The sequence below is a fragment of the Apium graveolens genome, chromosome 5 (genome assembly GCF_009905375.1).
Source record: "Apium graveolens cultivar Ventura chromosome 5, ASM990537v1, whole genome shotgun sequence".
NCBI classification, from domain to species: Eukaryota; Viridiplantae; Streptophyta; class Magnoliopsida; order Apiales; family Apiaceae; genus Apium; species Apium graveolens.
In genome coordinates this window covers 211,033,288-211,049,189 of record NC_133651.1, presented here as the reverse complement: position 1 = coordinate 211,049,189, position 15,902 = coordinate 211,033,288, and the positions used below count along the sequence as shown (strand labels likewise).

At 34.3% G+C, this 15,902-nt stretch overlaps 1 protein-coding gene across 1 annotated transcript; it reads left to right on the top strand.

Annotated features, from left to right (window-relative positions):
• The first annotated feature begins 13,747 nt into the window (after positions 1-13,747).
• On the top strand, positions 13,748-14,788 carry LOC141660647 (uncharacterized). Its single transcript, XM_074467635.1, has one exon. It carries the CDS (start codon positions 13,748-13,750, stop codon positions 14,786-14,788), a length of 1,041 nt encoding a protein of 346 aa, XP_074323736.1.
• The last annotated feature ends 1,114 nt before the right edge of the window (positions 14,789-15,902 follow it).

Genomic DNA, 15,902 nt, shown 5'->3' with positions numbered 1-15,902 from the left:
GAGATCTAAAGTGACCTAGCTTTAAATCCAAAACCGATTTCCCTCTCGTCTTTCATCATTTCTCAGAAAATTTTCTTACCCACTCATTCTCATCAATCAACAATGGCTATATATGTTACAAGATCATCTATCCCAGAGAAAGGAACCAATTATCTTTCTTTTACTAATGCGAACCAAGCCCCTGATAGTTTCAAGGGGTTTGTGAAACTGTTGGCTGAATCCTATCTTGCAGGAGCTTTGACTGCAAATCCAGTACTGTATCTAGATGTGCTGCATGAATTCTGGACTACAACTATAGTAAGGACTGATTTAAACAACTTTCTCTCTATGGTAGTGACATGCACAATTGGAGGCCAACTAATATAATTCAATGACAAAGATGTGAATAGAGCTTTCGAGCTGCCAAATGAGAATCCAGTGGAGGTACCAACTCCTGATGAACTGACTGGGTTCATGGATTTCATCAACTATGATGGAAGGATCAACCTATTAAGCTTAAACAAGACCAATCTGAGGAAGGAGTGGTCTTCTATCTTTGACTCTATGGTAAGGGCCTTTACTTACAGAAAAATAGGATATGACAACATCTTAAGTGTTGTGCAAAAGCTGGTGTATTCAATTGCCCACAACAGACACTTGAATATTGGTCTGTTGATCTTGGAAGAGCTCGCAACCAGGATAACAATGCCCTTGTCTGCTAGAGGTAAGGAAATTTTCTTCCCTAGATTTATTATGTCCACTTTAAATCATAAATAGCAGACATACACTTACTGAATGGAATAGATAGCACAAAAATAGGCAATTGTAAGCAAGTGTCCAAAATAATATTTGGCTCACTTACTACAAAGAATAAGGTAAATGTAAGTCTGAAAATTACTCCATTTATGTTGGAGAGGTTTAGGACTTACCCTTATCCTATGTCTGACATGAGATCTAACATACAATCTAGCTCAGCTATGATCCCTGAACCTGTGGAAGTACAAGCAAAGGAACACCAACAGGGATCTTCCCAAGCTTCAACCATTCTTTCAAAACCTTTAGAAGCTAGGCAACAACCACTTCATATTCTCAAAAGGATGAGGTGAGTAAAAAGAAGAGAAAGGGGTTAAACCTAAGTGCAATAACTGAGAGTGGTGAGAAGATAGCTGAAAAAGGATCACCTCTGGTCAGCTATCAAAAGATAGCTGAAGTAAACAACCTGAGCTGACCACTGTAGCCACCTCTGCCTCCTCCCAACTGGATGCAGTTGTAAAAACAACCTGTAGTGAGTCTGCACAGCCAACATGAGAAGTAATTCAAGTGTATGGTAGGAGAAACAAGGAAGGCACATACTGTGATAACACATCTCTTGAATCCCCCTCATTCATTCAGGGGGAGCTGCCAACACTGAAAACTAAGCACCAAATTCTTATGACTCAAATTTCTTCTACTCCAATTCCACTTGAATCCACTTCTCAAGTGCAACAAAAATCAAGGGCCTTAGCTCAAGAAGCTTTGCTCAGCACCCAGACACTCCATTTAGATGGTGAGAGGCTACATGCTGGGGTAGACCTTGATGACACCATCACAAACATGGGGGATTCATCAGTTTTTACTGAAGACCCCATGGATACTTCTAATGCACTTTCATGTGTAAAACAGTTTTCATAGACTGAAAGGTTTGAGAGTAGTACTACTGAGGGGGAGCTATCTAAATCATCTCGAATTCAACTGGAGGTTCCTCATTAAGGGATAACTCCCCTCACAACCCTAACACAAATTGCCTTGGCAGTTGAAGCTAGGTGTATAATTTCCCATGATCCTGTCTTAGGGGAGGCAAGTATAGCACATTCAAGTTCCAGTGTGTTACAAGACACACAAGGCTTTGAGGCTGGAGTACATGACTGTAACCTAGTCAAATCCCCTCCAATTCAACTGGAGGTTCCCACTACATGTGGAGAACAACACACTGTCAAAACCACAGAGCAATCTGTGAGTCAAACTTTGACCCAAGTCATAGGTGTTTCTGATGAACCATCCATCTCACAACCTTAATAACCTCACATACTCTCTCAGTGGCTGCAAGAATCTGCTTCTCAACCAGCTTTTGTAGATGATCTACTAGTAGAGCAGATATTTGGATTGACCAACATCTCACAGCATCTCCTGACTTCAAATATGAGCCAGCAGGACTATCAAGCTATTATGCTTGCTTACAATGAAGAGGTTGAGGAGCAAAATGAGAAAATTGTCAATGATGCTGAGCAAGATGGAAATATGGATGCATGGTTGTCTGATGATTTTGACTTGGAGATGAATCAAGTTCTGGCCAGATTCAGGGAAGAGTATGTTATTAATCTGTGCAGCAATGCAAAAGTCTTGAGTCCAGAAGCTGTCTATGATGCCATCACAGATGTATACAAAGCCCAGCTCAAAGCATTTCATTTGTTTGGTAAGGCTCTTGAAATCAAGCTTACTGGCCATGAAGACAGAATCAGAAAGCTGGTGAATGAGAAAATGGAAAAGATCATACCATCTCAAGAGCAGTTCTCTACTAAATTCAGGCATTTTACTTAGCAAATGGCTAGGATGGATCTTGCCTCTATTGAGAAGGAAGTCAAAAACCTCAAACTATCCTTCGTCAATCTCCTTATAATGGTCCAGCAACAAATTACTCACTCAAATGAGACCAAGGTCCAGCTGGATCAACTTCGCCAGAGCAGATAGAAGCCTTCAGCTTTGCTAATAAAAGGGATCAAACAGGCTGTAGAAGAATACTTTGGCACATCTAGCAGCTCTTATCAGCCTGGATCCACTTCAACAAATTTGAAAATTCAGTCTCTACAAGGTCAAGTCACGGCATTGCAAGACTCCAACTCTTCTCTCACTGCACAAGCTCAAGCCTTGACATCTCTTGTCAAGATTCAACAAACAGATATCCAAACCCTGGTGGACTCACATAAGCATCTTCAAATGTAGAATTCTATAGCTTTAGGAGCCATCATGGGTAAACTCAACATAGTACTACCTTCTTTTCCTGAACAAGTAAGGCCTGAAATCCCTACTCCCTTTCTAATATATGTCAACAAGACTAAGGGGGAGATAGAGGCCAGGTTGATACGATCAAAGTCATCTCAATAGCAAGTCCAGGGTGCTAAAAAGAAATCTAAAGAGGTTGATCTTGACATGGAGAGACTTATTAGGGATGCTGAAGGACCTAGTCTGAGCAGAGAGTTTGATGAACTACTCACGGATCTAAAAGCTTCTCTCAATAATAATCACTTCACATACAAGAAGGCCCTGGACAAGACAATTAATTTCATAAGAGTGATCATGGTAAATCAAGATAACTTTTTGCATAAGAGGATAGTGAACAATGCAAATGACTCTGGGACAGACAGATGTATGCAGGTGTCCCTAAATTACCTTATCTCAAGGAGGGCATCTGAGTTAGATATCTTTATCAGCAAAATTAGAATTATAACTCGTGAAGATACAATGTTATTAACTGAATTGAAAGATGCTCAACTGGCTGCCTTTTCTGAAGCATATCTACAGCCAAGGAAGGGTATAACATACATCTTCCCAACCACCAAACAATTCAAACATTTTAATATCCCCAAACAATGTGTCATGAGCAACAAGAATCTTATCATGATCCTAGGAACTAGCTTAAGAGCTTAGAAGAACAAGAACAATGATGATATGGAAATGATAAAGCTACTGAGGAGTTATCTGGAAAATACAAAAGCCAACTTCCCCAAAACACAAATCAATAAGGATGACTTGGATGATGATGAGCAGAAGAAAAATGATCAAAACCCTTCTGGCTCAAATTCCAGTTAGTTCAGTAAACCATCTGGTAGAAAGGGTGGAGAGAAGAAGAAGGAGGATGACAAGAAAGATGAAGAAAAGAACAGAGGAGGTGAGAGGAAGAGCAGAAAGCCTCATGATGATTCAGAAACTCAGAAAACCCTAAAAATCCAAACACAACCAACTTAAACCTCAGCTCAATCTACAATATCAACTATCTTAAACATTAAACCTTCCCAACCATTTAAGCCAAAATTTCTGTATAAACAAACAGCCAACTCTTTCCTAAAAATTCCAATCACCCCAAGCCAAACTAATCTCAAGAAAATGACAATCCTACCTTTAGCCAAGCCTTCACTAAAATTCAAGCTCAAATATGTTGGGAGAAAACATAAGAAATTCAAGCCTACAAAGAATCTGAAAGGGCCATCTGGGAACATTTTAAAGAATCTGACTTTCTACCTCTAAATTGGTTCACCTCAGATGAAGACTATTTCCAACATCTAGCTGAGGAAATTGTTAGAGTCTGGATTGTATCCTTGAGAGAAGTTATAATTTATTTTGAGGATGGTACATTCACTCTTCTAAAGAAAAAGTTAATGAATTCTTTGGCTCCCACAGAATTTAAGGGAGTGATAAGTTTGTTAAAGGACAAGAATACTGCTATAAGGGCATGGAGATCATCCCTAGCTGAATGATTGATTGTAAGGGAGGAAATAAAGAAAAGAAATGAGGCTGAAGCTGAAGAAAGAAGAAGGAGGAATGATGAGGAAATAGATATGTATATAAAAAGATCTAAAGAGTTGAAAGCAAAAGGAATGAGCAGAATTTCCAAAGATGGGAGATTTCTAAGCATCAAAGCTGGTATTCTCAAGATTCTGCATAGAGTTTCTAGACAATGGTTATCCTAAGACACCAAGATAAAAATTTGTAGAAGCTCTAAGTGGAACAGCAATCATAGAGGAACTTGAAATTCTTGACCACTTGAAGGATAAACGTAGGGAAGCAGCAGACACAAAAACTATCTTTACCTGATACTTATAACCATTGAACATTGTGAATCTTATGTTGTACAAGTTGCAATTCTATCAAGCTTTATGTATTAATTTTATCTTCAATCATTTCAAACTTGGGGTTAGTCTTGGTAACATGCATGAATTTGTGTTAAATAATCTTTTCACAAATTGGAGGAGATTGTTGTAAAAGACATGCATGTACTTTTAGAAGACTAAGATATTTTATCAACCCTAAGTAAGTTGTATTGTTATCTTAGTTTGTATTTATACTTATAACACTTTAAAGTCTGTAAAAATACAAAGGAACAGACTGGAGTCTTTTTCCTGAAACAGTATCAAGCCTAAGGATTTTATCTGGAAGAAGATCAAGAAGATCATGAAGAATGTTGAAGAAGCTTGGAGTTGAATAAAACTGTTTGGATATAAATACTCTAAGTCGGGATCTCTTCAAGTCACAGATTTAGTGTTAAAGAGAAGTCATTCGAGAACTCCAAATGACATATCGAGAAGTCGGGAAAGCTACTACAGAACTCAGTGAGATATCGATAAGTCAAGAAGACATAAAGCTACTAGAGAACTCAGTGAGATCTTGAGAAGTCAGGAAAGCTACTAGATAACTCAGAGTTATCGACAAGTCTAAATTCATTAGAGAACTATGAGTTATAGATAAGTCTAAGTCTACTAGAGAACTCAGAGATATTGATAAGTCAAAATTTACTAGAGAACTCTAAGTTGTCGACAAGATAAAGTGAAGACATGATGCTGAGAGATCTCGACAAGCTAAAGTTTCATTCGAGAACTTAGAGACCTCTATAAGTCAAGTTCACTAGAGCATTAGAGATCTCGATAAGTCATTATACTTATCGAGATGTCAAGATCTCTAAGTGCCTAATTGGAGATCTCGAGTAAAACTTTCAAAGTACAAAATCACGGACCGGTTCAATATTCAAGGTTAACAATCAACAAACAATCCAAACAGCTAGATTGATAAGTCTACAAAAAGTAGCTTGAAGAATGTGCAAGATCAATGGTGAAGATTAACTGACAGAGGGAGATTAAAATTATCACAGGATGCTAAAGATATGTTAAGCCGAAAATGGAAGATCTACTTTTCTATAAATGGAAATGACCAGTGACAGTTTAGAAAAGCTAATAACATGTCTTATTGTACACGGTATAAACCAAAAGTAAACTGAATTATAAAGTTAACACTAGTTCTTAATTCAGTTGTAACAATTTAGATCAAATTTCTTGTAAAACTCTCAAGGAGAAGCTAAGCTCTTTATCAACAAAGAGCCTATAAATTTTGTAGCAAAACAGTCTAATTTTAATATAAAATTAAGTGAGTTTTGAAGATCTGTGTTCTTTATTTTCTGCAAGTTTAATTTTTGCATGAACACATTTCACTACAAGATTTAATTTATTTTGATCAACCATAAACATTCAAGAAAAGCCCAAAAATAGTAAAACACATTCACCCCCTGTGTGTTATTCATATCCTAACAGGATGACCAAACTGTAAGTTTGGCATCTTCTTCCTCCTTCTTCACTGCGATGGCCGGAAAAGCTATTAACGACGACCTCTGTCGTCCCATGCTTTTCCGGCCACCCTTCCACCAGCCCAAATCGACACCAAATTTACAGAAAACTATGCCCAGACTTCCACAACTACATCTGCAGTAACAAATTGATCGAATAATCACTTAATTGGCCGATTGGAAAAATACGCCGCCGTTCGAATCATTTTTCTAATAAACCCCTTTCCAGAATCGTTTGTTGATTTCAAAATACCATTCCACTTGTTTTTCAACGATCTACAATTTGGTACAATCAATTTTAATCTATAACCCCAAACAAAGAAATACCCAATTTCCAATTAAGAACATTCAAACACATAAACCCTAATTTATAATTTCGAGAATTAAACAGCAATTTGAGCATGTTATTGAACTCCAAATTAGTCATATAATATATCAAAATGACCAGGATAAAATTATATACAAGATTAAGCTATCAAATCATATCAACAACATCAAAATCAAAATTTTATAATTTAATCTTTAAATAATTCGAATTAAAACAATTAAATAAGAAAATTACCTTAATTTTTGTACTAAAATGGATGATTGATTATGTAAGAACTTTTGGAGGGCTTCGATATGATATATGGCACGCTTGATTCTAAATTCGATAACGCCTTCGTTTGTGAGTTTGATTTCCATGAACATAGTATTTTTAGGGGTTTTTCTCTATAATATATCGATTTTATCTGGTTAATTATGATTATATGAATAAAATGAAATAAGAAAAGGCCTATTTATATTTATGGAATATTGGTACATGTTGGATCGTATTGGATCGACAAATAAGTTACTTAGCCGCTAAGTAACTGCAAAAAAGTAATGTAACACCATGCGCTGGTGTTACATGATAGATCGAAAAATAATTTTTTTAAAAATTAAAAAAAAAAGTAACTAATGTAACACCATGCGCTGGTGTTACTTGTTGTGCAACATCGGCATTACTCTGCAACACCCGCTTAATAGCTATTGTAACACTAATTAAGAGGTGTTACAATAGGATAAAAATTTCTTAACTATTATAACGCTCTGTGTAACATTTGCGTTACAGTAGCCCACTTATGGTGTAGTGAAATCAAAACATCGTCACCCACCACTTCTTCAACTACGTTAGGTAAATTATCCCCTTTACTCTTTCCTTTAGGAGCCGCGGGAGCCGTGCACTGATTCCTGAAGTGACCCTTCTTCTGACAATTCCAACAAACAATATCCTTGCTATTTTTGGATTGTCCTCTTTTCTGTGACTTTGATCTTCCATGCCCCTTATTCTGCCCCTTTTTGAACTTTCTTCCTCTACCCACTCAACAAGGAACCTGAAGACTCTCTTGAGTTTCTCCTACGAATATCTTCTCCAAGAATCGAATCTCGAAGTCCATCAAAAGTCATTTTACCGCTCCCAGGTGAATTACTTATAGTAGTGACAAATCCCGACCAACTGTCAGGTAATGAGCATGCCAACAACATGGCATGTACTTCATCATCGAATTTAATATCCATAGATGCCAATCTTGCTAAGATTTAATTAAATCGGTTCACATGATTAGCAACACAATCGCCTTCATTCAATCTAGTGACAACTAACGAGTGAATCAAATACACTTTATTTGAAGCAAACGGCTTCGCATATATATTTGACAAAGCCTTGATCAAACCATAAGTTATTGTTTCCTTGACAATTTTGTAAGCAGCGTTCTTCGCCAAAGTCAACTGGACAACCACCAGAGCCTGCCTGTCCAATAGCTTCCAGTCTTCATCTTTCACTGAAGTTAGTTTCTTCTCTTCCAGCGGTCCGTGTAGTTTTGCTCATACAAATAATCCTCAATTTGCATCTTCCAAAACCCATAATCTTTGCCATCAAATTTTTCGATCTTTACCTTCCCGTCTTCTGCCATCACTCCCACTCGCCTAAAACCTTGGCTCTGATACCAGTTATTGAGTATACAACAATGAAAGAACCTAGGCTCTAAAACCCAAAGCAATTAAATAAGAATAAGAAAATAAACGACAATCATACAAGATAAATATTTACGTGGTTGAAAATTCCTACTCCACAAGCCGCACTAATTATGTATTGATCTCTCACCATTTGTTATGTTATGATTTACAATTACATGAGTATTTATAAGAGAATAAATTAGGCCTAAATAAAAAATATAGTCCAAATCTGAAAAGTAGACTAATCCATAAACTAATATTAATCTGATTCTGAATAGTCTATTTTCATGGTCATAATTAATAGACTCCACAAACCCAATATTTAATACTGGTTAAAAAAGAGAAAATGATTTATCCACTTATAAACAACATGGGTCGATTTTGCAACACACCTTGAAAGTCTTGGCAACGTTTAAGTGGGGCTTGTGATAAAAGTCTTTGGCACATATGTTCTCTAAAAATAGTTGAATTAACACCAATGAATGCTAAAAGGTGGTGTTATAAGCTAGTTAATGTAGTAAATATTTTATGGGTATATCATCAGTAAACCCTTAGGAGACAACACTCTTCTTATGGAGATCGTATACGAGTTTAACGGGTTGGTAACCTAAAAGTACCCGTGATTCCAATGATAGTGAGTTTGGTTTTTCTATAATCTCGAGGACAAGCTTAGTTTTGATATTGAAGAATTTGATTACATATTTTTATTATATAATATTAGTGTATTTTATTATATAATATATTACTAATTGGGAAACAAGTCAGGATATTGCGATATATCATCATGAGTTAGCAGGATCATTGTGGATCGAGCATAAATCTTTTTATAAGGGAAAGCTTTGCAATCATTTGGTCACGAAGTTTGTTGTAAATAAATTAGAAGATCTTTGTAATCAATACTAATGTGTAATTTTTTAGTATAAATAGACCCCCTAGTCTTACACCCTACACATCTCATCTCACATATCTCTTCCCCCTCTGTTGTATTTCTCTTCATCTTTTTCTCCCTTGTAAACATAATTTCATTATTAATAAAAACTTGATATTCTTCTTGTTTCTTCATAATTTTCTTATATCATGGTCTCGATGATGTTCAACTAAACCATTTCTAAGGGACCGATGTAGTGGGTAAAGGGACACGATATCATGCTGTGTGCACCTTAATTGTTACATGGTTGTTTTATTGATTATTTTCAATATCATGTGAGTATTTTCATATGAACCACACAAGTAGAGTTGGAAGTTCGTACAAATAGAATTCATATTATTTTTAGAGTTGATTTAATTGGTAAAATGAATTTGAAATATTTTTATGGTTTTGAATGAAACTTAATTTAGAGTCATTGGATGGCTTTACTCTAAATACATGTGAGTTTATTTGCTATTTAAAATACATGTTTATGCCATGATATTCATCTTTAGTCGATGAAATCCGTTTCTTAGATCTTTTAAAAGTAATATTTGTAAGTATTAGTTAATTGTTCTTCTTAGTTTTACAATTTAAAAACTTGATTTGCATTCTCTGTGATTCGACCCGTACTTGCTCCTGCACTCGCGCATGCCCGTGCACTTGCTATTTTACTAGTTTTGGATATTTCCCTGATATCAGGCTTCTACGACATAGTTTTCTCCTGCATGCACTTATAGTTACATATATATATAGCATTGATGATCCTTGCATTGTAGACGATAGTTTTTGTCTTTTTGAATGTAATCCAAATTTATCCGTGGTATTCCCAGAACCATTTGATTACCGAAATATTTGCAATTTATCTCATATTTAGCATTTAATTATTTTAACAGTTTTAAATATTATTGTTTTAGAAGCAGTTGTAATAAGTTTTAAAACCTAGTGCAAGTTGGCACTAATTTGGTATGGATTCTAATTCCAGAGAACAAATATGTAATGTTCCACCTTGAAATGCAGATATTTAGACGTGTGAGTTCTATATCATCTGGTTTTGCTTTCCCATATAGTTTCACCTTTGATAGCAGATATTGTGCGTGATACATTGAAAAGGTGGCTTACCTTCTACCAGAATTTTCTTTAAGAGACACAACTGTGAAGTCCTACATTTGTTGTCAAAGTATGCTTAGTCATATTTACTTTTTACGGTACTATGTACTTCTGTAGATAACTTTGTCTAACCTCGTAATATCTCACTCATTCTTTTTAATTTTTCATGTATTATTCAACAGTTGGTAAAGTGTATAAATCATCACTAAACCGACACACACTGTTTAGAGAATCTTCTAAATGCAGATACAATCAAATATTTGATCCCAAATCTTATAGTCGAAGAAATCCCCATTGAATCCCACATCCACAATGAGGTGAGTTTTTGGAACATGTACTTCTTCTTCAGAACTATGTAGTAGCCATCTATATTTTTAACAAAAAGTTGCGCTTAAGATTTCTGGAAGTAAGTTTTGTGCTGATTTAATACCGTTTAAGTTAGAAGAATTTTACTTTATTCTAGGAATGGACTGGCTTTCTAAGCATGATGCTCAGATAGACTATCGTAATAAGAAGGTAATTCTGAAGACGCCGGAGGAGAAAGTAGTAACGTTTAGAGGTCAGAGGCAAGCAAAGAAGTTCTTAACGATGATTCAAGCAAAAAACTTACTCCAACAAGGGTGCGAGTATTATATTGCCTATGTAATAAATAGAAGTCAAGAGCCAGTAAAACTTGAAGATATCCAAAGTCAATGAGTTTCCAGATGTGTTTCCAGACGAGTTACCAGGACTTTCTCCAAATAGAGAAATTGAGTTTGTAATCAAGTAAGCACCTAGAACAAAACCTGTATCCAAAGCCCCATAATAATGGAATTCTCAAAGCAATTGTAAGAATTATTAGAAAAAGTAGTGATTAGACCCAGTGTATCCCCATGGGGTGCACCAGTGTTATTTGTTAAGAAGAAGAATGGAAGCATGAGATTATGTATCGACTATCGGGAGCTCAACAAGCTTACTATCAAGAACAAGTATTTGTTACCTCGAACCAACTATTTGTTTGATCAGTTAAAAGGAGCAAAGTACTTTTTTAAGATGAATTTGAGATCTGGGTATCACCAGTTGAAGATAAAACCTGAGGACGTATCGAAGATAACTTTTAGAACTAGGTACGATCATTATGAATTTATAGTAATGTCTTTTGGATTGACCAATGCACCAACAACATTTATAAACTTGATGAACATAATTTTTGAGGAGTATCTGGATAAGTTTGTAATCATGTTTATGGATGATATCTTGATTTACTCGAATTCAACAAAGGACCATGCAGAACATTTAAGGATAGCCTTGGGAATTGCAAGAAGGGAGAAGTTGTATGCTAAGTTTGCAAAGTGTGACTTTTGGTTGCAGGAAGTTAAATTCTTAGGACATATAGTCAGTAATGAGGGAATCAAAGTGGAACCAGCGATGATTGAAGCTATTATGAATAATGTAATATTTTACTGGGAAGCAAGTAACTTATTATTTATTTTGCATATATACAAAAATTAATAAAACTTATTGTGTGAAGGTTCATACATATGTGAATTCTTACGTACCACCAACTTATTATCTGTTTTAATAGTTGTTGTTCAGCATAGAATAACTTATCAAAGATTAGTCTATTATGTCGCACTACAAGAAATCTGACGTTTACCTACCAATATATTACCTACCAATATAAATTGGTAGATAAAACATTATTTTTATCTACCAATTTTTAAAGGAATCAATTGTTAGTGGGTATAAATAAAATTGTTATAATTCAAAATTCATTAATAAAAATTATATGCTGACTTGTCCAGACTGCTCCCGGGCATCGCTTACTTAGGGGTCATTCACAAGGGACTGTTAACAATAATTAACACATTGTTTAAAAAAAATTAACACATCATTATTTTTATATTTTTATATTCAGGTTATTATTAATAAAACCATCTAAATGTGAGATTTCCAATTGAGATCCTAATTCTATTATTATTTTACCCGTAGGAGTGTTTACCCAGTTACATTGTTGCTAGTTGCTCTGACTTTGCTGCTTCTCCTCTGTGGATAAACCAGGTCAGTCTCCATATATTATTTATTTTTGATTGATATATTACAATTCAAGTTATTTGAAATATATGTTTGTTTTCTCCTGAGTTAGATGTGAACAACTATTACTGCATTCCAAGTGTTTGTCGTATTGTCCGAAAGAATACCACATACATAATTGAATTTTTATAAATAGTCAAGTTTTATAAATAGTTTAATGTTTATGGGAAGATCATCGGTTTTGATTCTTGAAATATATGTAAAGAAGTGTAATTGATAATTCCAAATAAAGATTCTTGTTTTTAGAGTCAATTTGGATCCCATACCTCTGAATTACAAATAAGAGAATGTGGTCACTCAAATTATTAGTAGTTATCATCTTGTATAAGCTACTAAGCGTGTTAATAGACTATGTCATATAGATTTGTTTAGGAATTCAACAAGTTCTACCGCTCTGAAAATAAATCAGAAAACTTTTGTCAATACCAAAAGTAACTTAGGTTGGTTTTTACTATGAAGGCCCTTAAGATGTTTAACCATAAATTTTCAAGCCTTTTATTAAACGACAAAGAATGTGATAAATGAGACAATTTTACTTCTTTTTAATACCATGTCATGAGTTGTGATAATATATATACAAATATAAGAGTTTATTTCTTTAGAAATTGAAGGAACTACATAACACAACTAAATAAATGATTAGCGTAACACTGTCACAATATTGTTGTGAATAAACAAAAGTAAGTTATTTAATATAATTGCACCCGTTATCCTTCAAAATCAATGGTCCAAGAGGTTGTGAGGAACCACTTATATTTTGTTGAACTTTTTAAAATATATGCCATTTAGTTTGGGCTCATTTCAATTTTGAAGTAAATTAAGAAATTTAGGTATTTTCTTAAACAATAGAAATTAAAAGAGGCATGGTGATAAGAAATCTATAATTTGTGTATTAAATCTTAGAAGCTTTGGCTGGTTGAAATAATTATGTTAAAAGATTTTGAGTTTGGAGACTCTTGCATTAGGCATAATAGTTACAGACACCTTAATTCTGTTAAATCGGTTGTTTAATTATTTTAAAAATGTGATGTAGATATTATAAATGTGTTTTACTCAGTGTCTAAAAAGTGTAACATGTTAATTAGTCATATATTATAAAGATTAATCAAGTGAGAAAATCGAGATCCATGTAAAGTTCCTTCATTTGTTAATTCGTTATCATTAAGTTATAAGTTCCTGGCCACCGGAATATATGTGAACTTTAGCCTTGCCAAAATATTTTATTTAAAATAGACAACCTACATGTATTAAGTTGACATTTGTTTTAGTTATACTAATGCTATTAAAATTACACCAGATAACTCATTTGTCAACTCTTATAAAACCAGGGGGACATGGATCGATCATGGATAGATATACCAGATAAGTTATCTCTAGATTATGCGAATGGTATCATCGAATTCATATCTGTGGCAGAGAAGCGTGTCAATGCCAAAGGGATGGTGTTATGTCCTTGTTGTCGATGTATGAATAAGAAATTGCAGAATATTAACATGATTAAGGTACACTTACTTTCCAATGGTTTTCTTGATACTTATAAGAGATGGTATTATCACGGGGAACAAATTGATGAAGTAGAAGATGAAATGTTTATTAATAATGAGGATGCATATGTAAATGACAAACATAATGATTTGGCTGAGGGTCTTCATGATGCCATTGGAAGTAAGTATTTTAACATAGGTCCAACTAGTGATTTTGTTGACCAAACTTTATTCAACGTGGATGACAAATATGATACTTTGTTCAAATCTCTACATCAACCTTTGTATGGAAATTGTAAAGATTTTTTACTTTTAAGTACAATGGTTAAGTTGATGAATATAAAGGTTCTTAATAAATTAACAGATAAAGCATTTGATGATATTCTAAAACTTTTAAGAGAAATATTGCCTGATGGTAACCATTGTCCAGAAAATTATCAGCAAACAAGAAAACTTCTTTGTGAAGTGGGCTTAGGGTACGAGCAAATTGACGTTTGTCAGTATGATTGTGTTATATTTTATGGTGAGAACGCAAATTCCTTGGCATGTCCAGTGTGCAAGTCTATTCGTTATGTTCGAAATAAAATTCCACATAAACGACTTAGATGGTTCCCTATCAAGGATCGATTAAAGAGGTTGTTTAGCTCTAAACGTGGAAAGGCTTGGAAACATTTTGACAGTGTGTACCTTAACTTTGCATTGGATTCCAGGACTGTGCGAATGGGTTTAGCATCAGATGGATTTAACCCATTTTCTAATATGACATCAACCTATAGCATCAGATGGATTCATACATATGTGAATTCTTACAAATCAACAACTCATTATATGTTTTGCATATATAAAAAGATTACTAAAGTTTCTAATTGTGTGAAGATATGTATATACTAAGATTCTTTCAAACTGAATAGGATGTTTCAGTTCCCATTACTCTATTTGACTAGTTGTTGATGTATGAATATGGAGAGGCATTGCAAGAATTGAAGAGAAAAATCATGATTGCATCTTGTTTCTTTGGAGGCAGGTCTCCCTGCATTGATGTGACCGTAAAGTTGTTTTCTCGTATTTTGAATGTCAACCAATCCACCATTATCATAGTCAATATTGCACACGTTTGCTTCACATGGATATAAGTATTGTGTTTCACTATACTAAGACTTAATCTTTGGATTTGGTGAGCTAAGTTTGAAGAACAAATTACGTTCAGAAGGAAATATGAAGACTTACCGAACATGAAAAAAGCATTGGGCATGTCATTTTATTTCATTTCATTTGTATCTTCAATACAGATAAAATAGTAATTTTGCTCCTTAAAATAGCTTCAGATGTAATTGTTTAAAAATTCCTGATTACTAATCATAGAAAAGACTTAAAATAAATTAAACCTTTCACTTTGTGTTGCAAAATGTAACAGCCTGAGTGATAGTAAGAGTTTTCATTGAGATTACACAATGCTATATCAAAGAGATTCTCTTTTTCATTAAATTTATCTTATTATATTAAAAATATTAAAGCTCGGCACAGTAATGTTATCGTGAAGATGGCGAATTTGTGTTCTGGTTTATTCTACTTTCAAGTTAAATCGTGATTTTGAATACCCTTGGATTTTGAAAATCCTAAAAAATACTTAAAAATCTTGACTGAATAAAACCAACTTAAACGATATAGTAATCGACCAACTTAAACTATAAAGTTATTATTCAAAACTTTGATATTGTTAATATGACTAGAATATAGCGTTAGGGGTGAGCATTAAAATCAAAATGAAACCAAAACTGATAAAAATTGACCAAATACGAAACGGTAAAAATGATTTGAAACAAAATCGAAAAATCCAACCGCTACAAGCATTTCAGTTTTGGACTTCAACCGAACCAAAAATATTGGACCAAACTGAATATTATAAAATATTACTCCCTCCGTCCAATTGGATTCTATACATTTGGGGGACGGGGGATTGAAACGCATTTTAAGACTCCCGTATTCCCTAATTAATTATAGATAT

Bases quoted from the DNA above. Each gene is read 5' to 3' on its own strand.
- LOC141660647 (XM_074467635.1), top strand. From the start codon at position 13,748: ATGGATCGATCATGGATAGATATACCAGATAAGTTATCTCTAGATTAT.